Genomic DNA, 27,201 nt, shown 5'->3' with positions numbered 1-27,201 from the left:
TTGTTCTTCCCCCCCCCCCCCCCCCCTGCCGGTCTCCCAAACTTCAGCGCCCTCCTGCCGCCGATCTGAGCTCTCTCTTGCCTACCTCCTTCTCAAGTCCGAGCTCTCCTTTACCGGCCTCCTTCCTTGGCTGAGCCCTACCCATGGCTTCCCCTCTCGTCGGCGAAGCCTCCTTTGACGTGCAAACCTCCTGTCGGCGTTGCACAGCCCACCTTCATCTCCTTGCAAGAAGAAAAGATGGTGGAGCTTAAACCCTCTCCCTTGCATTTTTCATTTGCGTGCCGTCGGCGTGTCCTCGTCGGCTCTCATTCCCCGGTGGTCGAAACTTCGTCGGAGTGTCCTACCGTCTACGGACAGCGACGGTACATCAGCTTGAAAAGGCGTGGACATCTTTCCCGTTGCGAGAAAATTCTCCCCTCCTTCACTGTTATCGAGCGATCCTCTCTCGCGAATGTACTTTTTTTTTGGGTCTCATATTTTTATATGCTAAATTATTTATTTTTTGATATTTCGTATACCTCACTTACTCCTGCCCTCATTGGCTCGTTTTATTGTTCTATGCACGTTCTACGAGTACACTGGAGCACGGACCAGACTTCGACGGCTTGGAGCAAGCAAAGAAAATGCGTCTACCATCGTCACGGTGGTGATATTTTCTAAATTCTAGTTGACCCTAGGTTGTACCGGTGTCTAGACGTGTGAGTTCGATCGCCAACACGGGGTGCGTGCACCGGCGTGGGTCGGCGCGACGAATAGCCCGCGTGATGGATCGTTGGTTTTTCTAGAGTCAGCCTTTAGGTTAGAACTTCTTGTGCGTGGCCAAACACCCACCGTAGAGCCGAGTGTGTCCCCTCTTGTTGTGAGCCTTAGCACAAGTCCCGATAGGTCTGAGTCTCTCACCCCCCTTGCTTTGGATTCCCCAGCTTTACTTGGAGAAGTTGGGAGGTCGAACTTGGCAAAGTGATAGAAGCTTTGTAGTTGGCTCACTTTGTAAAGTTTGGAGGAGTTCGCAAAATAGGAAAAGTTTGTAATTATCCTAATTCGCGACGCCGTGGAGAGTTTCCCCCTCGGAGATCCGGGGAGAAACTCTCACATTTTCTCACCATAGCAAGAGGCGGCGGTGTCGCACATCCAAGAGTCTAAACCTTAGGATTCTCAGGTAATGTCGTTAGTACGAGCGTGGCTCGCTATCATATGTGGTCATTTGCACCTCATTGTTTGCATGTGCATGTCTTGCATGTTACATCTTGTATGTTATATATCGCACCGATACTTGCACTTGCACTTTGCATATTACACATTGCATTTGCACGTTGCACTTGCACCTTATATCTCGCATTTGCACTTGCACCGGCACCACGTGTGTCTCGATCGTTTGTCCCGAACCAGTTGACTCTACTAGTACCTCAGTCGATCATACCAAACCGGTCGACTGATCAATTTGGTTCGACCGGACAACATGGCCCAGTCGACCGACCACTTGCACCACTGCATGTTATGTGTGTACATATGCATGATTGTTTGCATGTTCACCTACATTTTTGCATATCCAGGTCACTGTCTCCATAGCACACCCATTTCTTCGGGTCACTGCTGCCACGACACGCCAATCTCCTCCGGTCACTACAGCATGGGAATATCTTTTTCGGGCCACTGCCGTCACGGCACGCCCATCCCTTTTGGTCACTGCCGCTTCAACACACCTTGGGCCACTGTCGCTACGGCATGCCATCTCTTTTGGTCACTGCCACCTCGCCACACCTTCGGGTTGCTGCCTCCACGGCACGACCACCCTTCAGGTCACTGCCACTACGACACACCCATTTGTTCGGGCCACTGTCTCCACGGAATGCCCATCTTTTACTGAGTTACTGTCTCACGATACACTCATCACTTCTGTCAAGTGATTGTTTGCATTTGCATGCTTGCATAGATAGTGAGTCAGACTCATTAGGAGAGTGACATCGTGTTGGTCGCGATGCTTTAACTAGAATTGCTTGCTAAGTTGATCCCGGTGAGCAATGCGAGTTAAGTCATCGGAATTGACACGAGTATGACTGTGTTAAAGATCTAATAGATCTAATTCGTGTCACCACTCTTCGTGACACCCTTTAGATCCTTCGGATTTTTAGGATGGGGCTGGTATGACAACCCCGTCAAAATCATACTGTACCCAGATTTACCCTGCACTTAGATACTAGGTTGACGCACTTTCCATTAGATGGTATGCTATGCTAGAATTTAGAGTGCTATGTAATTTTTTTTATGTCTGACTATTATTCTTTGTTGGATTGGTTGCCCTAGCTAGACATCTTTATTTTGCATTGTGTTTGTGGTGTGACTGCATGTTGCATATATGTAGTAGTGTGTAAGGGTGTTCTTCTGCAAGGAGTCGTGTTTATTTATATGCACACACACAGGTACCACTATGGGGAAGCAAGTAATTATTTCTAACAATTTACTCGCAGGTGTTATTTAGCTCCCCACCACTTTTAAGACATGGCTCATGATTCATTATTTGCATGTGAGCTTTCCCGCTGACACTTATTTTCATGCAAGTTTAAGTTTTTTTCTTTTCTATATGTACATTTAGAGTCTAGGAGAGTCATGTAGCAAAAATAAGATACGGGCATGGGTTCCGAGGCGTTAGGAGGGGATCAGGAGCAGATGCTCGTGCCCCTTATCTTAATTCTGCATTTTATATTGAAGTATAGAATTAGGACCGGACATGTATATACGGAGTCCGACCGCCTTTTTCTTTTATGGGATAGGTTGTCGACCCAACAGCACCGGCCTGTTTATTATTTTGATTTGACTTGTTTTGTTTTCTGCACCATATTGCATATCTGCACTTGCATGTATTTTCCTTGTTTATTTTTGTGGTTTATCTGGGATTTTACGATATAATCTAGGCTCATTAAGGACCCTAAAATTATAATTTTCTACAAAATCCTAAATAAAATATTTAAGATAATTAAAATTTAGGATTAAAATATTCAGGATTTAAAAATTGTAACATTTAATTTCCTACATATATTAATAGGGTCTCCGCAATACTTAAGGACCGCTCCAGATAACTGCATTCATATTTGCATGTTCTAAGGAGGAGCCCCTGTGCTTTTTCAATCTAACTGGCTCAGCATATCTTTTATAGGTGATTGTCTAGTGCGCCTAGGGTGTTAGAAAACTCCCCAACCCAAAACCCGACCCAGACGGGGTATAAGACCTTTTGTTGGGAGTGTTTTCAGCTTTGTAGCTGAACCTTTATTTCTCTTTCATTCCAGAGGCGTCCTTGTCATTTCGGCAGGTATAAGTTTCACTTCTTGGAGCTCCAACTTATAGTTATAGAATATAGTTTCTTTCCTCTGACCTTAGGGCTACCGAGATCCCCCGTAGACGACGCAATTCACGAATTATTGACCGAGGATTTAGGACGTGTTGGGTCAACTACCTTCATAACCAGGTAGGCTTAGGGTCCGTGGAACCCCGACCGAGTTACCTCTACCTTTGTAGGAACACTCTACATTCCTGTTGTTGAGCCCTTTGAGCCCTGTCGCTCATTGACTTCTTGGATATCATTTTAACGGTCCGATGCCGATGAGCTGTCGCCCATTTAGGATACGACGATTTTTCTTCTGCCCTTATGGCTCAGACGTGTTTTGACATGTTGGGATATCCTCATCAAGATGATTTAGGTTATTTCGTGTGTCATGTGTGCTGATGAGCCGCTACCCATTCGGAATGTGAGAAACTCACTCTTTACCCAATGGCTTAGCGTTAGCTTTGAAGCATCGGGACTGCTCCCACATGGAATAACCATCCTTTGAGTACCTATTACCCATGTTCACGATAATCCAAGTGAAACTCCTTTTATCGAGAGTATTCTTGGGTACCTCCCAAGATGTAATTAATCAAGTGGGATACGTTCCCTTGGGAGTACTCTTGACCCCAGAACAGACACCTACACCTGAATCTCTGATTATGGGTAGTTTACGTAGATATTCTTTCGCGGATATCGGTTTAAGGTGCTTTCGCCCGATCTTGTTTGGGCGAACACTCTTAACTTATCCTTGCAAGGTTTACTGTACTTAGACTCTTCATGTTTTGTGTTTTTTCTTGTTTGTTGTTTTGTCGTATGTCTCTTCCTATTTGGTTCCTCTCTTCAAATCATTGATCTGATTCAGGAGGGAGATTTATTCGAATAAGGGAAGTATACAACGATCGACAAGCTGACGACTCCTTCTAAAATAAAAGAGAAAAACAAACAAAAACAGGGTAACAAGTAGATAAATGACTAAACTTAGGGATTGTTTTGGGGCAGTTGCAATTATTTGAAGCAGCTCTGAAACTATTGCATAAGAAACTGCTATTAAAAAAGTTGCAATGACTATTACAAAAACTTTTTCAAAAAGTCGTACCGTAGCTTTCTAGCAGCCACCATACTTAGTCATATCTGGTTGCAAAACGCAGCTAAAATCAGGCAAAACATAGTTTTGCCAAACAGAAAAACTGCAGTGTAACACTGCATTGTCACTGCACCGTCGCCCCAAACGCACCATTAATCTTGCCTTTATTCAGCCACATATTTGGCACATTATGAAGTTATTCTAGACTCGGAGAGAAACTAAACAAAATTAATAATTTTCAGAAGAAAAAGGGAATCATAAATATTTAGTTCTATATATAGTTGGTTATCCCATATCTTTTTACATCAGAGATAGGCTTTAAGCCCATATCTTGTTGCTTTAGTTATGGATGGTCTTACCAGACATTTACCGGAGGATGTACCTTGGTGTATGCTTTTTGTTGATGATATCCTTCTTGTGGATAAGACGAGAGAAAAAGCTCAGGAAAAAATTGAATTATGGAGGTCTACATTGGAGTCTAAAGGTCTTCATTTGAGTAGAACTAAAACTGAATACATGGAATGTAATTTTAGCAGTAGTAGCTCTAGTGACGGAAGTGTAACTTTGGGTGATAAAATTATTAAAAGGTGTGATCGATTTAGATATCTCGGGTCTGTTGTTCAAAGCGATGGTGATATAGATGGGTATGTTAATAGTAGAATTCAAGTTGGTTGGTTTAAGTGGAGGAATGCTTTGGGCCTTTTGTGTGATAGAAAAGTACCGCTCAGATTGAAAGGAAAATTTTATAAGATGGTGGTGAGACCTGCAATGCTCTATGGCACTGAATATTGGCCTTTAAAAGAGAAGTATAATACTAAGTTAAGTGTTGCCGAGATGAGAATGATTAGGTGGATGAGTGGCTTTACACTTAGAGACAAAATACGAAATGAATATATTCGTGATAGGGTTGGTGTAGCTTCTGTGACAGACAAAATTAGAGAAAGTCGTCTTAGATGGTTTGGTCACATTAAGCGTTGACCATTTGATGATCCGATTAGAAGAGGAGATGTTTTAGATTCAACTTATGTTACGAAAGACAGAGGTAGACCTAGAAAGACTTGGGCTTATTGTATAAAAAATGATCTTAATTTATTAGAATTAAATGAAAATATGACACTAATGAAAATATGACATTAAATGAAAATATGACACTAAATAGGATGCAATGTAGAAAAAGGATTCATGTGGCCGACCGCACGTAGTGGGATTAAAGCTTTGTTATTGTTGTATATAGTTGGTTATCCAAAATTAATAATACCCCCTCCACACAAAAATCACAAACCCCCCCCCCCCCCCCAACTAAATTTGATGGACTATGGAAAAAACCACTACAAATCAAAAGAGATATAAACCACATAAATTAGTAGAATCTCATTAAACCGTCAACTTTGATACAAATTTGTGGGAGGGTAAAATACTAAAGGGATAAAATTGAATCAACTATACTGACATATAGCCTATCAACTGAAGAGCTGAAGTCAATAAATAAGAGTCACTACTAGCATATTAAGAACTCAACTATTATTTAACTTCACATATAGGAAAATGTTCCCTATCAGTTGGATCACATTGCTTAATTTGATCATCACCTTAGTCAATTATCAACTAATCTTATATGATGAGGCATAAATTCTTATAGATTAGTATTTAGTCAATGTGAAGTGGCTATTAATTCAAAACTGATTACAAAAAGATACATCATCAACAAATTTCCATCACCTTGCAGGTATTTGGAGGCGTGACAAGAATGTCAAGGCAATTTTTTTAGCAAGAAATGTTCAAACTTTTAATTAAAAAATTATCAAGAACTTCGATTCCAGCAAACTAACCAACTCGACTAGATCAATACAATGACATCAAAATTAGTATAATATGAGTCAAATCAAGCCTGGATCGAATCGTTAAGCTATTTTTGAAAGCTGGGTGAATCCAACAAGCCCAAGTTCACTTAATTCTGACGTCATTAAGGTACTCAAATGTCCACAGGATACTATCTGATCAAAGTAACATTTTTGGATTGTCCGATTGAGTAGTTTGGATTTCTTTCTTATTTAGAGCGAGACTTCTATTAGACTCTATAAATAGAGTTGTACTCCTCTCTTGAGAGAGGAACTAGACCTTCAACCAGAGGAAGATTAGAGCATGGAAGAATTGAAAGTTATCTCAACTCATGCAGCTCCTAACTCACACATATATGGTCAACGAACGTTATCGCAACTTACTACTATGACGTAAATGACCAACTATAACTTATGTGGTCCACTACTCATGCAACTCCCAACTCCAGTCTCTGCATCCTATGAATATTATCTCAACTCAAGCCTACGTGACCAACTACAGCCTCAAGGCCACAGCTAAAGTAGTTCCCTTCTCCAGCCTCTACAGTCTATGGACGTTATCGCAACTTGTGCAGCTCCCAACTCAAACCTTTATGACCTACGAACTTTATCACAACTTATGCAGCTCTTAACTCCGACTTTTAAGACAAACAAACGTTATTGTAGCTCAACACTACCACTCATACGACCAACTACAGCTTACGAGGGTCACAGGTCCTGCAGCTCCCTACTACGGTATCTATGATCAACTGACGCTCTCGAAGCAATCATCTACAACTCACATGACCAACTATTACCATGGCTTTCAACTATAGAATCTACAACAAGCTTGCTACAATAACATTCAAGACAGACTACGACTCCTAAGCAATTGGCCACGGTTTTCACAGCCTATTACAACTATTGTTGTTGAAATACCGTTATACATCTACTTAGTAATTTCATCTTCCCTAACTTTGGAGAAGTAGTTTTGTATATTAGGCTCTAGGGTTCTTTCTCATGATCAAGATTTTTCTTCGTAAAAAGTCAAATTATCTCCTTCTGCTCTTTACTCTTCAATTACATGTGTGTATTTGATTTTCATGCGACCCTAAATAATCAATCTACAGCCGTGACTCTACTGGCATGCATCAAAAACAAATAAAAATTAAGTGAACTAAGCTACCGGTAACAATCGAATAGCCAAACAGCAACTAGATGCACCTAACTAATGGTTAATCTCTCTTAATATTGAAACAGGATCAAGTTTAATACAAGCAAATAGTACGATTAGAAATGGGTCAGATCAACAACATTCGAAAATCTGCATCAGCTGCGCCTTAGTCTTCAGGTTTGAATTATTCCAGTTTTAATCTCGAACCGCGACATAAAAGAACATAGCAATTCCTCGCCTTACAGCATCCTATCTCTTACCTTCACCGGAAGCCTCTGGATTCTCTTAGCGAGCTCCCTCGCCGATGGATCTTTTATCCTCTCCACTGTTTTAGGAAGAAAAGGAGGGAATCCATCCCCCGAAACCCTGAAACAAGCCACCGCACTTCCGCAGCTCGCCGTCATCGTAGCTGTTGCGAGCACCGGCATTGTTTGCGATTGCACTGATATATATATATAGAGAGAGAGAGAGAGAGGAAGAAATCACGGAGCGAGCAGGAGAGCTCAATCGGCTATCTGCTTTATCTTCCCGCTTTGGGAGAACAAATCACATAGCAGTTGGACTACGGCAGATATCATTTTGATTTTTGAGTGGATGGAGAGTTTTTATTTGGTATTTAACACATGAACTGAAATTTAAATTGAATTTAGCTTTAAGATTATTAATTATTTAAAAATTGATTCCAATTAACTTAAATTTAAATGGTATTCAAATAAATAAATCGAGAAGTTACAATTTTGGATCAAATTTTTATTTATAAAAATTATATTTATAATGCTAAAAAAAATTTAATATAATGAGCCACAAATCTATTTAGAGCTGAAATAAATCTAAACCACTTAATTTGAGCAAGCTAGTTTCAATTTCGAGCTGATCTCGAGCTAAAATGAACCAAAACAACTCAATTTGAACCAACTCGTTTCAATTTTGAGTTTGATCGCTCGATTCAATTTAAAACCAAGCCCGCTCGAAATGCAAAATAACGAGTCACTAGTCAATTTCAAACCGCACTCAATCTGATCATTAATAGCCTTATAAGTGATGTTTACATATTTACAATTAAAATTAATTAAATATTTTAAAAATGCATGAAATTTCTCAAACATTTAATAAATGAGAATTTACAGCATAACAATAATTTTTTTCTGTATATATATCTATAACATTATGCCTCTTTTATAAGATTTACATACCCACCCCTCAATTCTTAATGTACATAGCTAATATCTATAGTCCTCATACATCATACCTTATTTATTCATGAAAAGTTATAGTCAACATAAAATTAAAAATATTGATATTTCTATAAGATAAGAAAGGGGTCTAAATATAAAGAGTAAAGTTTAGAAGTTATATATTTAAATACACAAGAATTAAGTGGTGAGCACTTAAATTATCATTATGATGCACACCTTTGTTTCAATCTCATTAAAATATATATATATTAATACAAGATGCTAACGCTCTCCCGCAAATTTTAAGGAAATAATTATTTATTAATTTTATCATTAATACAACTTACTGATAGAGAGGTATATAATATAATATAATATTCCTTAATAATTGACAAATTAAATACAAATACATAAATATTAATTAAATATTTTTAAATAATAATAATACTTCGCTTGAATTTAAAGCAAAAAATTTTAATTTCCAAGCAGGCAGCAACTCACTCAAACCAAATTATACCATTCATAATAAAAAACAAGACAACTTTTAGGGTGGGTGTCAACTCAGACCAGTCTGTTGGGTCAAGGCAATTCGGACACAAATAAATTCGACCTGAATCAAACCATAATATTATACGGGTAAAAAATCAAAACTCAAAACTGATCTGCTTTCAACCCATTAATACGATCCATACCAATAAAAACCCATTTAACATAAGTAATAACCGCCATTTGGATTAAAATTGGATCAATTTCAAGTCAATTCCGGGTTGGCAGACCGATTTAGAGTTAACTAGAGTTGGTGAGTCAACCTAGATTTCTCGAGTCGGGTTCGGGTTGAGTTGGCATGTCAGGTCAATTTTTAACACCCTTTAATCAACTCTCAACCAGAATTCTACCATTACAAATATTTTCAATACATCACAATACAGATAAAGAGTAGTGTTTGACTACAGTTGAGCTCATAGAACATAGAAATATTAATTTTTATATTTATACATTTCTGAACACAAGTCAACACAAAATACAAAATACAAAATAAAAATAAAACTAAAAAATCTGTGTTACTGCCAGTACACACCATGTCAATTCCTTATAATCAGATATGTTAATGGGACCGACAGTGCATGTCATGGCTCCCAAAATTCTATCAATCTCTGGTTATATATTTTTGTGATGAGGAACAAGTTATTGGTGAGACAATAATGCATTTCCTTGCCATTTTTCCTGGCATAAATATCCACTATCTAGATTTGCAAGAGATATATATGAAGAACTACTTGACTTCAGGGGGCTCCATGAACAAAAACTACAAAAACAAAGCATAGACTAAATAAAGCATTTAAAAACTTTCTTTTATATATATATATATATATAGCATACATACATACATACATACATACATATAGATACATACAAACATACATACACATAGATACATACCACACAATTCTTGTATATTTACATATCTAACCCCTAAACATGCATATTTACATACATATCACTCAAAGCATTAAAACTATATCAAAACCACCATTATTACTAATTTTTTTTCAAGTGAAAGCACATTTTCCTGCAAATGTTTATATGACATGAAAGTGCTATGAATGTAAATATCAAATTTTAAGTGTTAGATATGAAAAAAGAAATTTTGCGGTATCATTTTGAGTTACCTCGAAAGACTTGCCCGCACGTTCGAACTCAAGCATGCTCAAAGCCACTTCACAGCTCTGAGAAACAATAGGTTCAGGATCATCTACAAATTCCAGGAGAAGCTGAATGCTTTCACTATCTATAGCACAAACAAGTGAAAAATAGCATATCATCTCAATATACGTAAACCTTCAAAAGAAGAAAAAAAATATTTGATTGATAACATGATGGAAAATAAAGAGCATTGATGAAAAATCTATGAAAACAATAAGCAAGCTCATTGGTGAGCTTGAAAATTTTAGAAATAGGGCATTTACATGCATACCGCCCGATTCCTATATATTAACATATTTAACACAATTAACATATTTAACACAAAATTTATTTGTTTACATGTATACCACCCAATTCTTTCATGTCATATCAAAAGTACCACTATTTTCTTGGTTCATCATGTTATTGCTCTGGGTTTACATACGACTAAATTGAGTTTAGTAAAAGATGCATTAGATGCGCGTGATTCCAACTTAATGTCAGATAAAATTTTGGTTCTAGTTTTCCTTGTGACGGCCCTGGGGAGTTTTCAGTGCGAATCAAAAGAAAAAAAGAAATTCAAAGGATAATTTTTTTTCCGTAAGAAAGCAAAACTCCTATCAGTGCGGGTCCCAGTAGCCAGAGTAAGACCCGGAAGATTTTGAAGAAAACAATGGTCAAAATACATTTCAAACTATAGATCAAAAAGAAAGGGCAAAGCATAAGAAAAAGGGGAATATCTTGGACAATGTGACTTCTTACTCAAGAAAATACTATATACAAAAAGTTAAGATCTATCAAATCTATAAACACACGTATTTGCACCCTTTTCTTTTTAACCGGTGCAGCACTGGCTAGTCAGGAAGGATATTTCTCCTCTCAAATGAAAACAACTTCAATTAATTTGTTCACTTTTAGGATCACTTGTTCTTCAATCTGCACTCTCATATATATATATATATATATAGATATCTGTGTGTGTGTGTGTAAATTGAAATTTAGATGCTAGATATGTATATACATAAGAATTGAGTGGTATGTATGTAAATCTTCCTAAATTAATAAGCTAATGGCGAACTCTAGACCATGATGTAGAAAACAGATAGAAATTTACCTGCGATGGAACCAAGTGCTTCAGCAGCTTCGTGTCTAACCATCGGATGCTCATCAACATTTTTAATAATATCAGCCAATGCTGAAGCGGCCATCTTATGTTGAAGTTGGCCCAATACATATGCAACCTGAATGCAGAATAAAATATCCATTTGTTTATTAATTAAAACAAAAAAAATGAAAAATCCTCTTCTGAATACTTGGAGGTAGCCAATTCATTTAAAACCTGCATTTTCATTCATTTCTTTGAAGCATGAGAAAATGTGTCAAAAATTTGGCGTTGAAAGATAGGAACTACAATCTGATTTTAGTTTCAGAATGGGGCATTTACATAGATACCACCAAATTCTTAAGTATTTATATATCTAACATCTAGTTTAAATACATTTAAACCACCCAAATGTTTCAACTCACATGTAAAAAATATCACTTGCTTTACTTTTAAAAAGTGAATACATCTTTTCATTCATAGGTAAGGTGACACATATGTAAAAATTCAAGTTTAGGTGTTAGATATGTAAATAAAGAGAAATTGGGTAGCATGTATGTAAATCTCCCTATAATTTATCAAGTAATCGTAACAGAAACCAAAAGGAAAATGTGCATACCCCTAGTTCTCTTCCATCATAAATCAGAATGTTTTAAAAATGAAAGGAAATATTTTTGGTGGTAGGTAACATCACATCAACAAAACCACAAGCAAAATGAAAAATGAAAAACCTAAGGCCAACTTTAAAAAAAAAAAAATTCCAACGACAATCCCATTAGTAATATAAGCCAAAAATTATTGAAAGAGTTGCATACATTTAAATCAATTCCTATGCATGAAAAGGTGCATTTCACCTGTTAAAAAGGTGTTATTTTTTACGTCAGATGAAAATTTTGGGTGGTATAAATATAAAAAGTAAAATTTAGATGTTAGATATGTAAATATATAGGGATTGGGCGGTATGTATGTAAATGCCTCAAAATTTTTATACGTGCAACAGTAAGATAATTATTAAAAAAATAAAAAAAAATTGCAATCTTCTCCTCTAACATGAATGCTTTGTGATGAATCATCTAAAGCTTCCAAAGGACACCAATTCCCCCCAGAGAATTTCCAGTAGAAACATTGCATTTGAAATCAGATTATTGCATTAGTTACTTCTCAGTATCAGTTACCAAAATATCTATATATTCGATCATGTGATAACCTACTTGGGAATTACAGAGGAGAAAAATGACAAGCTAGAAATACCACCTGTCTGATTCGAAATATTTGGGTTTGGCAATGAGAAAAGTTTTATTATTCTTAGACAGAAGGAAAACACTGTTAAGCTAGAAATATCACATTCATTTTATTCCGACTATCATGGGTAATTAACAGGTAATATTGAAAGAAAATAAGCTACATCATTTTATATCCAAACCTAAGTTTCCTTCTCACAAAAACACTTGATATCATTCGCCCTCAGATACCAAATTATCTATTCCTTCAATCAACTGTATGCTGTTTGTGAATCACAAAAGGAAAAAGATGCCAGCAAGACATTCAATTCTTCTCATCCCAACTATTTGAGGTCGGCTTTATGAATCATTCATGCAACAGTTTATTAAATAATTTAATATTAAAAAAACCTAAATGGCAGTAAATAATATATTTATATGACTATAGCTGATTTTGAGCTTTAACATTTATTAAGCTTGTTTCGCATGAGAACTAGCTAGAATGACCTCATCTTCTTTAGTACTAAAGCTGCCATTGCTTTGGCACTAGAGGTTTTCGCAGCAAAACATCACACATTAGAAGAGGACAAAAGGCTAATCAATGTACTAGGTACTTTAATAAGCGATGATTTCTGAGTAATCTCACGGCATGCATCATCTCTGAATAGAAACTCAGTGGAAGAAATCAAGCTCAATTAAGAATCCTACCAAAATCTAAGGTAAGAAACATCTCCCTGTTTACCAAATGGAGTCTCGTCGCCCAATAAAAATTATTTTAATAAGCAAATGCAGTTTTCTAATAAAGGATACGAAACTAAATATAACAAATAAAGTTTATATTATTAGTAACATATATATAAAATGTTAAAATTAAACCTAAATCAAATTGAAACCGTCTGATTACAATTGGATGGCAGGAAAAGGAAAAGGCTTGGCTCCTTTGGAGAAGAAAATTTACCGTTTGGGGATGAACCCCAAAGTCCTTCAGATAAAATCAATGAGTTAGTAGGTGTGTTTGATAGCTCAGTTGGACAAATCTATTTTGGTGAAAATGGTTGCCGGAAAGGTAGATTCTAATGCACACAATCATGGATATTGTATTGTGTATCTGATTTGCTTGCTGGATAATTATTCTCCAAAGCATATTTAGATTTATCAGGGTTTTAAAGCTTGGTTTCATTTACCGAGTATGCACAAAATTTTAGTTCAGCGATTATAGTAATTCTAGTCATTTTTGTTTGCAGCTTTGTTATGCTTCTGTTATGTTTCTTTCTAGCTAAAAACATAGAAGTTCTATACACTTAAAGCATAAAATTGGAATTTCCTATTACTAAAGTTTAATGGTAGTGCATAAAAGCAAGATGATTGTTGAAATATGTTTTTGTACTCTATTTGAAGTTCTAAACAATCAATAAATTAATTAAGATGGTAATGGATTGAAAAGCCGACCCCATATAGTGGGATAAAGGCTTCTTGTCGTGGTGGTGGTGAGAATGAATTGAATAAAACTTGTTAATTACAGCAGTACAGCCCTTGTGAGGGTCCAGCAAGAAAGTTCATGGGCTAGTGAACTTTGAAAATGGCTTGCATTTCTTTGGGGTTGAGTGAAAATTATACCTTTAATTACAAGGCATTGGATTGGCATGGTGGAACGGGATAACATGCTTGTGCGTGTGTGTGTCTGTGTGTCTGTGTGTCTGTGCATCCCAATTCACAACCAAGAACATTAATCATAACATATAAAAATTACTCAAATATCATGTAGTTCTGTGATATTGTTGATAACCTCCAACAGCCATAATGATGTAGAGCAGAATGAATGAATTTAGTCTTTCTATTCAGATTCAAGATGCTTAAAAGTTCAAAAAATCAAATTTGAAACCATACAGAGCTTTATCCTTCTGAGAAACAAAAACCCTATAACGAGTATAAACCAATTGATTTTGACTTCTGCACTGAAAAACCACTAATCTCATTCGAGCTCAACTCAATTGTTTCCCAAATGAGCCAAACTCAATCTAGATATTAAGCTAACTTTAAGAAAAATACAGAAAAAAATTAAATCTAGAATATGTTGAATAAATTAGAAACCTCATGTCGCAGCAGAGCACTTCTAGCACCTAAGGATTCAATGATGACTCTTACAGCAGGATCATTGCCTTGGTTCCGAAGTGCAAATAAAGCAGAATACCTCTCATAAATCCCCTCTTCTTCATTGAGGAGAACTTCCCTTAAGCAAGAAGTGGAATAGGTTAAAAAGCTTCTTATATAAAATAAGAGATTTGAAAAAATCATTCATTTGAAAATACCTTAATTGATCAACTGAAAAATCAAGGGAAGCAGGTATGGCGGGATCTACAGTATGGAATGGTGAGGCTTTAGAAGTTCTTTCTTCACCTCCATTAATGCTTTTCTGTTCCATGATTCTTCTAAGAGCTAATTCACATGTTTCTTGTACCTCAAGTATAGGATCTCCAATCAAAGTATCTTTCAACAGTGTAATAACTCCCTCTGAACCAATTGCTCCAAGAGCTTCAGCAGCCTAGCAAATAAAATCAGTTAATAGGCTCAAAATGTAATAATGACCATGCAGAATATTACTGATGAAGAGAAAAAAAACCTCATGGCGAACAATAGGATGTAATGAAAGATCTTTGAGAACTTCTTCTAATGCAGGAACGGCCTCTGTGTCCTGCATTTGACCGAGAGCAAATGCGGCCTCATGTGCAAGTAAATTTGAAGGATCTCTTGTAGCTGAAAGCAAAGTAGGAAACATTGTGAGAAATCTTGTCCTTGGCTAAGAAATTAAATTCCCACTTTTAGCTTCCACAACATTATATGGCAAAAATTTTTCCATGTATATTATTATTGAAGAAATATTTTAATTAATTGTCAACGTGATTTTTTTTCATGTCACAGAACATCCATGAAACTATCATTAACATTACTGCAAAAGTATCATGACAGCAGATGTGCAGAAATTCAAATGATGCTTGTTCCAAAATTGAATAAAGTGCCAATATAGTCACTTTGACTATTTATATGGGTCATTTTAGTCTCCGAGTTTATAAAAATGTAAAATTAGTCATTCGATTCTTTTAACGGGAGCTAGAATAGTCCAGTGACAGATATTAAAAGACTCTAGGGACTGAATTGACACTCTTTTAAACTATGGGACTAAAATGATTCCTTGCAAAGAATCAAGAGACCATTTTGACACTTCTCCCTTCCAAATTTTATGGATCCTCTAATTTCTCAATTGCAAGGAATTTGAATCGCCCATCCAACTCCTTCCATCCATCCTTTTCTAATTCTTCCCAGCCCAGTTTCTCAGCATTACAGTTAATTCTGAGTCTTAAAATTTTAGAAGTTCCAAAAAAAAAAAAATCCAGTAACATAGGTCTGACAAATGAGCTTTTTTTGCAGAACTACTTATTTGTACATATATTCAATTATTTCTTTCACAAGTTAAAGCAAGTAAATCTGGAGTTCAGTGATTCTTCAATCATTAAGAGAATAATAGAAAATTAGAATCCATGCAAAAAGCAGTTCCAAAAAAGAAGAATTCCTACAGTAGCAGGATTATACCCGTTATAACAAAATTGATTTTTCAATATGGTTAAAAGTGACCAAATCAATCCATTCACCGAATAAAATATCTCTCCCAAAAGCTTCAAATATTCCAGCTAGTCATCGAATGGACGCCCAAAAGAAACAAGAGGAAAATATCAAACTAAAAGTTTATCTAGAAATAAATTACAATGGAGAGTCAAAATAGCGCAACAGGAATTGGATGAATATAGCATAGGTGTAAGAACAAAGAGGTGCAGAGAAAAAGGAAAATAAAAAAATAGATGAGAAATTCCTCATAGAATGAGAGGTTTCATGTAAAATTGAAGCAACAATCATCAGAAAAGACAAAATAATTCAAATGCAATAATCAATAAACTACACAAACCTTTGGCAACCATAGATATTTAGAATTAGAGAAGGACCCCATAAGATAATGTGTATTAGAGAAATAGGACTATAGGATCAAGCCAAAGTTGTCAAAGTGCTATGGACAATGTAATGTGCAAAGGGTCCTTTTTGCTTCAATGTAAAAAGTGTAAAGCAGAAAGCCCAAAATGAAGTAATATCCACATATAGGATGCAAAGATTATGATGTATGGTTAATTAAACAAGGGATAGAATCCAATGACCATGAAACATGAAGTCATAGAGGATTAACTTAAGCTTAAGCACAAATGAAACACATAGCATATTGAATCTTGTATTTTATTTTGAGCGTGTAAATTCATATCCATCTAGTACCATGACCCTTCAATTAAGCTTGCTGAAATAAAATCAAAGATTTTTTACTATAATTATTTAAATATTGTCACCAATTCAGCAATCAATTTACTTCGAATCCACCTGTCATGTAAGCAATGAATCAAGTAGAAGATATAATTATACAAACAAAAATTACAGCATTGAATAAAGAGATCATCGTAAAAAAGTTAATGGGTTGTTTCTAAGCAATGAGTCACCACAAACCTTCTTATGTATGAATTGGATAACCATCCACAAATATCACTCTCCAGCCATTTACAAATAGAGGCTAAATTGTTTGCAAGATCAACAAAGCTTGTGAGTAATCACAAACCATTTAGCATGTTACTACTAACCTGCAATCTACAATGTAACAGCTGGTAACTTTATACATGAAAACTAATCATTCTCAAACACTTCTTATTGACTATTGAGCCCGTAGAAATAGTAATGCTGCTATTAGACTTAATAGACCTTCATAAGATTATCAAAATGTTAAAATCCCATTGAAAATGTTTCTTAGCCCCTTTGAATCTAAATCTCTCATTCCAAGCAATCAGAGAAAACTGCGCTAATGAAGAGCATGGGCCAATGTCAAAAATTCATTACAAAAGCTTCGGTTTTCGATGACCAAAGCAATCTAACAAAGTTACTTATATTTCCATTACTAAACTGGTAATTATATATATATATATATATATATATTGGATTTTTCCAGCTCTCAAAACAATTAATTATTTCATTGCAAAGTATACTAGGTAGCACTTGCATGTTAAAGAGTGTATAATTATGATTGAGATTGTTTAACCGTTGGCTCAATGAGCAAAGGATTTTGTGCAAAAATTAGTGGTAGTTAAATCCCTAACTCAGTGGTGACTATTTGTGGAAGAGCCAAATTGGAATCAAACCACATAAAAAGAAGTGTTCTTTATTGTTTTATTAGCAATCTATATCCATATTGTAATTGCTTCTAACTCTCCATACTTGGGATAAGATGTAACTATACGTGAGAAACCACTAACACTAATAATAAAAACTAGCAAGAAAATTAGCAGTAGAGAGACAATGAAAAGAAAAGACTAGATCCATTGGGAGAGAACAAATCAATAAGCAAATCAACTAAATGACTATGAGAAAAATTGAGAAACAAACATTCACGTCAAATTCTTGCTGCATATGTTGAAAAAACATAAAAACCAAAATAGGATATTAGGCGAGAGCTAAGCGCATAGTGCTATGATGCAAAGTTGTGTTGCACTTGCACAAGCTTACCCTTCATAAACAAGAGATATGCAGACCATTTGATTGCTTTGTTTGATCGCAAAACAAGTTTTGAAGTGTGCTTCTAATAACATTGGATAAGTACCAATATGACTTTTAAATGGGAGGGGAGAATATTTTAAAGAAAGATCAACAGGGAGAAGTCCAAAGCACAGAAGCTAAGGTCAGATCTAAAAAAAATTGTGAGATGAAGGTTTTGATGAGTAAGGAAGTGGTGATTTCCTTTGACATTATTCACTTCTTCAAAATAATAATAATAATAATAACACATTCTTCTCCCTAGCAAATCCGAAAGCCCTCCTCATTGTCCGATCCCAAAAAAATAATGAGAAGAGAAGATGAATATTTTGCAATTCATGTTTGTGCCGATATTATTAAATAATATAAAATCGTAGGATAGTTTTGGAACATGCAAAATATTCTTTGGTGGGAAAATATGAGTATAGAATTTATTCCTTAGTCAACAATAGTTATAGACAAATCATCTGGTATAAAAAAATTTCAATTATCAGAACAAAGGTAAGAGACTTGGAGACAATGAATTTGATAACATAATGAGTCATATGATCAATAGCTCTTAAATATATTATCCAAGAGTTATTAAGAATGGAATCAAAGGCAATAAAAGGATAAGACAAAGAAATCATACCATATTGAGTTCATGAAACAACAGCAACGACAAGCCTTTATCCCACAAAGTTGGGCCGGCTACTTTAATCATTTTTCTACATTGTCCTATTGAGTGTCATATTTTCATTTAATTCTAATAAACTAAGATCGTTTTTGTATACAATATGCCCGAGTCTTTTTAGGTCTGCCTCTATTGTTCTTAACAAAATTTGAATCTAGAGCATATAGTATCTTAGCCAGATAATCAGATGGTCAATGTTTAATGTGACGAAACTATTTAAGATGACCATTTCTAATTTTTTTCTACCGCTTGAGCTACATCAACCCTTTCAAAGATTATTCATTTCGCATTTTTATGTGTAAAGCCAATAGGCCACTCATCTACTTAAGCATTCTCATCTCAAACACACTTAACTATAGACTAATATTTTGCTCCATAAAGCATTGCAAGTCTCACCATCATCTTATAAATTTTTTCTTTAATTCTAAGCGGTACTTTTTTATCACACGATAGGCCCGGTGCATTCCTCCACTTAACCATCCAACTTAACATCTACTGATAGCATCCCCATCTAAATCACCATTACTTTGAACAATAAACCCCTATAAAACATTCACACTATTTAATAATTTTATCACCCATTGTTACGGCTTGACGCTATATCTACTACTAATATCTACTACTACTAAAATTACATTCCATGTATTTAGTTTTAGATCTACTCAAAAGAAAGCCTTTAGACTCTAATGTAGACCTCCAAAGTACATGTCGACAAGGAAGCGAGTGATTGCATGCTCTTAAATACTCCAATGGATTGTATTTATGAATGCTGAACAGGAAGTGGACTACCACGCATAACATTCTCAACTTGATCATCCCAAAACCGCAAGTTATGTGTTATAATTCCATCTCTTGATTATAGTTATGCAATTATGTAGTTTCCATATCAAACTTTGACAGCAAAAAGAAACAGGAAAACATGCACCGAAAATCAAGAGATGGAAGGAAAACATGCTAGCCCAAACTAAATCGACCAGTTACCATTAATTTAATCCAACAAAAAAAATCACTGAAGCACTCAAAAATAACAGATTCATGATCGAAAGAAGCTTTGGAACCGTACCGCTTACGAGGGCTTCCCTAGGGCGATCACCTTTGAGATTACGTAGGGAAAAGAGAGCTCTGAAGCGCTCGGCAATGGGCTGCCTCTGGTCCAGCAACCTCTCGCAAAGAAAATCCACCATTTCTGGAGAGCATTCGAAGGAATCGTCGTAGTCCATTGGCATCAGGCTAAGGAAAGTAAAGGATCCAATAAACAGAATCTTTAACTTTCCCTGAAGAAGGAAGAATCGACCACTCTCGCAAAGAAGACGGGGGAGATAGAGAAAGAAGAAGCGGAGACGCCGCCGACGTCGGAGGAAGAGAATACCAACGCCGCCCAATGCTTCGGAGTCAGAGCCGAGGGTCGACGGAAATATAGCGAGTTACGATAAGGAACAGTAGTAAATATATCGATTCAGTAGTTCAAAATTTTATCTGTGTGTGATACGCCGTTAACAAATTGATATCATCTTGCACGAATCTCAATTTATAGCACACATTTTGAAATAACCTTTTAAGTGAAATAATTAAATTTTAATTAAGAGATACCCATAACTTTAATCATAGTAAACTTACATTCAAACTGGCTGTTTTGATGAGATAACCGAACAGCATCAAAATTGATTCAATTCGAGTCAAATCATGCTCAGGTCAAATTATTTAATCATTTTTTTAAGTATTACGAGCATGTTTGGAAGGTCAAACAGTTGTTGGATTTAGTAAGTTTATAGTCGAATTGAACATGAACACAGAAGAAGCTGAGAGCGACATCAACTCAATAACGATCGATTTGGAGCACGCTCATGATGGTGCAGACTCCAATTATAATGCCCGGAGCATTCGCTTAAAGGTCTTAACGACTTCTCAAGTCACGGCAAATCATGTACGTTTCCCAAAACGGTCATGTGTCACTCGACAAAGATATCATGTAGTGTTGCATAAAAAATAGATGCCAACATTTATCATGAAAAATGCTATGTATTTTTAGACAATAATGTTGGACTCGCCCAAAAATAAGGGGGCAATTGATAAGCTATCAACAAATTTTCATCATATAATATGAATTTGGAGACATAGCTTATATTTAGAACAATCTTTTGAGTAAGAAATTGTCAAACTTTAATTAAGAGTCATTCAGAGCTTCGATTTCAGCAAACTTATAGTCAAACTGACCGGTTCGACGAGACGGACTTAATGACACCAAAATCAATCCATTTCGAGTAAAATCAAGCTTAGGTCAAGTCATTAAACCATTCTTGAAAGCTTTTCGAGCATATTTGAAAGGTCGAACAATTGTCAAATTTGATAAGCTTATAGGTGAATCAAAAGTCTCGACGAGACGAAACCATTGAGCCCAAGATCACTCAATTTCGACAACATTAATGCACTCAAATTTTTATCAAACATCATCTCATCAAGGGAAATCCTCTGAGCCGTCCGAAGATCACTCAATTTCGACAACATTAATGCACTCAATTTTTTATCAAACATCATCTCATCAAGGGAAATCCTCTGAGCCGTCCGATCAAAATGGTTTATATTCCTACATTAATTACACCCAAAGTTCGATCAAAATGGTTCATATTCCTACATTAATTACACCCAAAGCGATATAAATAAAGTTCCACCCCTCTCATGAGGGGTGGCAAGGACAGAGCTTGAGAATTGAGAAAGAGATTGAAGTTTTGAGGAGGAGCTGAAGTCCAACATCACTCATGTCTCAGTCAACCACCGCCGACCTCTGTCGGCCATCACCTGTCTGCTACATCCGATCCCTAATGGCCACCGTCCGTTCCTTGCAATAAGTTCATCCACACCTCAATAATGTAATTCGGAATACTTTTAAACAATTTCCCGACTGTGAGAAAGGGGTTTCTGTAATAACTTATAATGAATTTTTACAACTGGGTCATACTCATGGTTTCTTCTTTACAGTTTTTCTACGTAAGAACTTCTAGTGTCTCTACCCACTTTTTTTTATCCGTGTGTTGAATCTTCGTGCAACGCAAAGACGATATTTTCTTACTTTATCGTCGTGAACCTTCTAGCACACATCAGAGTGAATAATTTGTAAATATTAAAATTTGGGACGATCTGTAACTTTTGAATAATTTGATCATTTTTATATTTATATTTTTTTATTTTTTTATTTTAAAATTCTAACCTATAATAAAATTATTTTAAATACTTTTATTAAACTTTTATTTTTAAAATAAAATATATTCTAGATCTATAAAGAATCTCAATATAATATATCAATTGAAAACTTGAAAAAAATTAAATTTTAGAATAAATTTATAATCAAATTGAATGCCTTAATAAATAAATTAATCAACATCAAAAGTGATAAGTTGTTACTTCGAATGAGCCCCAATAAGTGCTCGAAGCATGATAGAAGATGACATTAATTGAAAATCAGTGTTCCTTCATTTTTTTTGTTCTAAAAAGCTCAAATAAAAAAATGTCATGTGATCAAGGGGATTGCTTTGGGCTATTTAATGAAGTAGTTTGAGATGCTCACAAAGATAATCTCAAAATATCACTCTAGAAATCTATAAATAGCTCTCAATCTTTATCCAAGGGTAAACTGACAGAGCTCTACATTATTGAATTGTCGCTGTCCAACTGTAATCGCCTAGCTTTCGCATTTGGACTGTCTATATCTATATATATATATATATATAGATATATATATTATTGAGGTCAATTGTGGTGCCCCTCAACTTTGATGAATATATGTAGCCAAAAACATAGATGCACCACATTACTTAACCAACCCATGAACGTTATTCACACTGACACTACATTCACTAACTTTATCACTACATATCCCCAACAACATTGACACATATGACTGCTTATAAGGTAGATGCACATTGTCGAAACCAAAACTGTTATTTGCTAACTTAATCACGTATCAATGCCATCAATACCAATTTATATCATCACATACTATAAAGTCAATGCATAGCATTGACACCAATGTCAATGCCCTCTTTCTTTGTCGCCTGCCATCTCTAACAACATCGACATATGTGATAGCTTATAAAGCCAATGCACGTCATCAAAGTCATCAAAACAAATGATTATGCCCAACAAACAACTTTATCATGTAAACACAAAGCCTAACTCAGTAACAGATCTTCTATAATTTATAGACTAAGAAGAGTCCACTTCTAAATAATTGTATGAACACCAATATGAAATAGCTCAAAGGCAATCTAAAAATGATGACATTAAGAGTATTAAGATGGGTCCTTTATGTACATCTATTACAAATGTAGGGATATAACATACTCAAAGTTGCATTTATATGGAGCATGTCATGTGAGAGATGAATTATAGAGCTCACAATGATTATTTTAATGTTCTCATGATTATTATGGTTATTTAATGATTATAAATATAAAAAAAATTGAGAGTTGCATAACTTAAAAAAAAGGAGTTACAAATCACAGTTCTCGTGTTTTTACAAATTTAAATGCTAAACCTTAAAATTTACATTTATAATACTCAAATCTTTAACATCACATCAAAAATATCAATTTACTAACTTTATAAAAGACAAATGCACCTGTTATGCATAAGTTTATAGCACCAAGGTGCTACTTGGTGATAAAAATGTAAATATCAAACTTCAGGTGTTATATATGTAAATCTACCAGAATTGTGTGGTAAGTAAGTAAATTTCTCTTTTTCTCTTTAATATATGCACAGAAAGAAGCGGATAGCCAAATACTTCACTATTATTAGCAGGTGTGGGAGGATCTACAGCTGAAGTTTGCACCTAATTTGCCTATTTCTGCATCCATTTTTCAGTGATGAACATATGAAGCTCACCAGAAGTTTCTGCTAAAATACATGATCAAAGAAGACTCAAAGCCCTAATCTCACATCAAATTGGGCTCAAAAAGGCAGAATCTTTGACCCAGTATTTCCTTCTTCAATAAACTAATTATCCATGAATCAAGATCAGACATCCATCGATTCATGCATTGAGACCAGCCCAGTTTTTGAAGGCAATCAAAGCTTCCATTTTTCTAAAATTCCTCTTCCTCAGCTTTTGCACCTTCAGCTTCTTATGAGTCTCCATGAAAGCCTGCTTGTGCCTCCACTTATCAATAAATATCTTCAGTTCCTGCGCCTTCTCGATCACCTGCATTGCCGCATCAAAAAACCCTCCTTTAACCAAAGCATATAAGAACGCATCCACCAAATCATGATCAAAACTGATCCCTTTCCTCCTCACCTCAGTCCAAAGTAATAAAACACTGAAGTATTTATCAGAGGAGACGTAGCCATTAATGAGGGATAGATAAGTCTGGAAGTTAGGCTCAAACCTCAGAAACAGCATCCTCCTATAAGTCCTTCGAGCATCTTCTAATCTCCCAACCTTACAGAAGACATGGATGATGGAGTTCCAGTCATGAGTGGCAATTTCTACTCTTGGGTCATTAACTACAGAGTCTAAGAAGGAAGCCATGAGCTCAGGCCTGTTGTTCTCCATCAATCCGGTCATAATGGTGATGTAGCTTGTTTTAAGTTCAGGCAGCCTGGCCTCCCTCATGTCCCTGAAGAGAGAAAATGCAGATTGGAAATCTTGAACAGACATTGAAGCATCTATTAATGAATCATAGCTGGCAGAGTCAAGCTGAAGCCCAGAGGAGCTTATTTCAGTAACAAGCTGAGCTGCTTCTGCTGTTCTTTGAAGTTTACAGTAAGCTTTCAGCATGGAGGAGTAGACTCCAAGCCCTACAACAGCTCCCTGAGAATTCATCTCATCCACAATACTGTGTGCCTTCTCTAAGAATCCTAGGCTAATGCAGGCATTGATGATCCCGAATCCAGCAGAGTTTTCTGCCTCCACAGGGGAGTCTTTTAATGATTCTAATTCCTGTGTTTGAATGATCAGAGAAGCAAGCTCCTTAATCCCACCATTGTTAAGAAACTCCTTTGTCAGCTCAGCAAAGGTAGAGTCTCCAATAAAGGTGAGATCTTTACATTTCGTTTCCTTCAGGACACTCAAAATAACTGAAGAGACTAACTTCAAGTTTCCAAATTTCACATTCCCGCTGATTAGATTTCTAAAGATTTCCATCCTGTCATCAAGCCCCAATGCATCCATCAACTTCTCGAGCTCGTGGATCCTTCCATCAAGGCCTTTTGAAGCATACAGAAAGGCAAGAGAACCAAAACTCTCAGAATCAGGAGCCAAACCTATAGCAGACATCGTCTGTAAAACCCTCTCAGCTGAAGCAACGCAACTCAACTCTCTGCAACACCCATCCAGTACCAAATTGCAAGAAACTAAATCAGGTTTCATAAAGTCAATCCTTTCCACAAGAGCAACCCTGCAACTATCCTCAAAAACGTTCAAAAACGCCTCAAACCCACCATTCTTCCTCGTAAGACGAAGCAGGCGACGACCCCAAATGGAAAATGGAGCGAAAAATCGGTTTTTGAGCAAAGATTTGACCAAAGAGAGAGCCGGGGCAGAAGCATCGGCGGCGTCGAGAGAGGAAAAGAGAATCTCGAGGGATTCGAAGGATAGAGATTCGGGGTTCTTTTCTAACAGAAGGATGGAAGTAGCGAAGGCGCGCTTGAGGCTGAGGCGATTGTTCAGAGCGGAAAGGTGGGAGATGAGGGAAGCAGAGAGAACTGGGGAGGGGAAACGTGATAAAGATGTTAGGGTTTTGAAGGACCGCCATGCCTCCTCAGTGTCATTGGAGAGAAGGGAGGATTCAAGAGCGGATTCGAGAGACGAGGCATCGACCTGCATTAGGGTTCTGCGGGGAGTAGGTTGTGAGGGGGGAGATGGCTTAGGGTTTTTGCGGAGGGCGAAGATGGAGGGTTGGAGGAAGGAGTAGAGGACCGGGATCTCGGAGTCCGGCATAGAGGTGGCGCCACCGCCGGACGCGGTGGTTGAGGAGAAAAGAAGTTTCGGATAATAGAATCGGAGCCGGTGATTTCTCCACATTGCTTGCAGTCCTGTCTTGCATGTTAAACATGAATGCTATCATGTAATACTGTGTTTTTTTTGCGGAATTTATAATAAGGAATTTTTATGTATTTATATAGTTAGCATTTTCCACATAATTTATATTTATAAATTAAAATTTGCACGCATACCATATAATTTTTTTTTAATTAATAATATTCTTACATTATAAATTATTAGAGAAAAATTTGTACTCCTTTATATTTATACATCCAACACATATTTTTATATTATATTTATAATACTTACAATCATAAATCTATGAATGAAAATCTTATATTTTATTTATAAGTAAACAATAATAACATATATTAAGTGATAATAAAAATTTAAAGTGTTTATAAATGTAAATATATAAGGATTGGGTGTTTATGTATGTAAATTTGCCATTCTTTCAACTCATTAATGAATACTCGCAACTCTACGTCCAAGCTCCAATAAAATCTTGTCGCTTGTATTATTGAGCACATTTATTATAAAACAACCCCAATAACATTGCAATACCATCGGTGAACAGCGCCAATAACACCGCCCGGAGTACCATGCGAATAACACCGCGGTTCCGCTTCAATGACCTTTCAAAACAACTCAAATAACACCGCAATAGCACCAATGATCAGCATCAATTATTAAGATATTTTTATAATATATATATATATATATTATAAAAATTATTAATTTTTCAGAGAAAAATAAAATTAAGATATATATAAGAACAAGCCAAGTTACGCATTAATAAAGATATTAATAATAAATTTGAAATAACATGTTGATTGATAAGTTGATCAGTGATTTATCAAATAGCACTAGAAGGTTTTTTTTTTTTTTTGACACAATTATCATCATCAAATTAACAAATTATTCACTATGTATATTTGGTAATTATTAATTAACTGTTTTAGCATGCACAATTATCTCATTTTAAGAAAAGCGAATATGATTCAGAAATATCAAAATAACTGAATATTGTGCCAACAGGGAGTAATGTTTTTTATTAGGGGCATTTCAAGACATACCATTTAATTCCTATGTATATACATATCTACTATCAAAACTATACTCTTTACATTTATACCACTCAAATCTTTCATATCACATTAAAAACAGTACTATTTAGACTTCTAAGTTGGATGTTCAGTTAAAGATGTATATACATAGAAATTAAGTGATATGTACATAAATCTTCCATCTGATCCATGTGTCTGACTCAAAATTAATGTTAATCAATCAATATTAATTGTGAGCTTAAAAAAAGTTAAGAACCAAGCTAAATAATAAAAAAAACAAACTAGTTCATCA

General features: G+C 35.7%; 3 protein-coding genes across 10 annotated transcripts in view; all 3 read right to left on the bottom strand.

Moving 5' to 3' along the window:
* Positions 1 to 7,960, bottom strand: part of LOC110019550 (2-hydroxy-6-oxononadienedioate/2-hydroxy-6-oxononatrienedioate hydrolase-like) — an 18,572-nt gene extending 10,612 nt beyond the window's left edge. For 5 of the 6 annotated variants that reach the window (XM_020717258.1, XM_020717253.1, XM_020717256.1 and 2 more), the window contains exon 1: positions 7,658 to 7,960. In XM_020717258.1, coding sequence (XP_020572917.1) covers positions 7,658 to 7,825 — 168 coding nt within the window. In that variant the 5' untranslated portion in view covers positions 7,826 to 7,960. The remainder of the gene's footprint in view (positions 1 to 7,657) is intronic. The other variant, XM_020717257.1, reaches the window with a different exon arrangement.
* Positions 7,961 to 9,567: 1,607 nt separating this feature from the next.
* LOC110019592 (deoxyhypusine hydroxylase-B) lies at positions 9,568 to 20,298 on the bottom strand. Its single transcript, XM_020717326.1, has 7 exons — positions 19,927 to 20,298; positions 15,198 to 15,331; positions 14,887 to 15,119; positions 14,669 to 14,807; positions 11,370 to 11,496; positions 10,243 to 10,361; positions 9,568 to 9,878 (listed from the first exon to the last, which is right to left on the bottom strand). Exons 1-7 carry the CDS (start codon positions 20,087 to 20,089, stop codon positions 9,846 to 9,848), a joined length of 948 nt encoding a protein of 315 aa, XP_020572985.1. The 5' UTR covers positions 20,090 to 20,298; the 3' UTR covers positions 9,568 to 9,845.
* Positions 20,299 to 23,593: 3,295 nt separating this feature from the next.
* On the bottom strand, positions 23,594 to 25,927 carry LOC110019587 (pentatricopeptide repeat-containing protein At1g69290). Of its 3 annotated transcripts, none has more exons than XM_020717320.1 (2): positions 24,154 to 25,927; positions 23,594 to 24,060 (listed from the first exon to the last, which is right to left on the bottom strand). In XM_020717320.1, the coding sequence occupies exons 1-2, from the start codon at positions 25,879 to 25,881 to the stop codon at positions 23,893 to 23,895; spliced, it is 1,896 nt and encodes a 631-aa protein (XP_020572979.1). In that variant the 5' UTR covers positions 25,882 to 25,927; the 3' UTR covers positions 23,594 to 23,892. The 3 variants fall into 3 exon arrangements, with proteins under 3 accessions (XP_020572979.1, XP_020572978.1, XP_020572980.1); XM_020717321.1 differs by having other exon boundaries at positions 23,979 to 24,060; positions 24,245 to 25,927; XM_020717319.1 differs by having other exon boundaries at positions 23,595 to 25,927.
* Between the last annotated feature and the right edge of the window lie 1,274 nt (positions 25,928 to 27,201).

The sequence above is a fragment of the Phalaenopsis equestris genome, unplaced genomic scaffold (assembly GCF_001263595.1).
Source record: "Phalaenopsis equestris unplaced genomic scaffold, ASM126359v1 Scaffold000061, whole genome shotgun sequence".
NCBI lineage: Eukaryota > Viridiplantae > Streptophyta > Magnoliopsida > Asparagales > Orchidaceae > Phalaenopsis > Phalaenopsis equestris.
Note: the sequence above shows the minus strand (reverse complement) of the source record. Positions and strands in the feature narration are given on the sequence as shown.

Excerpts from the sequence above, each read along its gene's own strand:
- LOC110019592 (XM_020717326.1), bottom strand. The coding sequence starts at position 20,089 with ATGCCAATGGACTACGACGATTCCTTCGAATGCTCTCCAGAAATGGTG. Across the intron at positions 15,120-15,197 it reads ATCCTATTGTTCGCCATGAG|GCTGCTGAAGCTCTTGGAGC; the intron begins GTTTTTTTTCTC and ends TTTATTTGCTAG. Across the intron at positions 9,879-10,242 it reads GTGCGGGCAAGTCTTTCGAG|TTTTTGTTCATGGAGCCCCC; the intron begins GTAACTCAAAAT and ends TTGTTTTTGTAG.
- LOC110019587 (XM_020717319.1), bottom strand. The coding sequence starts at position 25,881 with ATGTGGAGAAATCACCGGCTCCGATTCTATTATCCGAAACTTCTTTTC.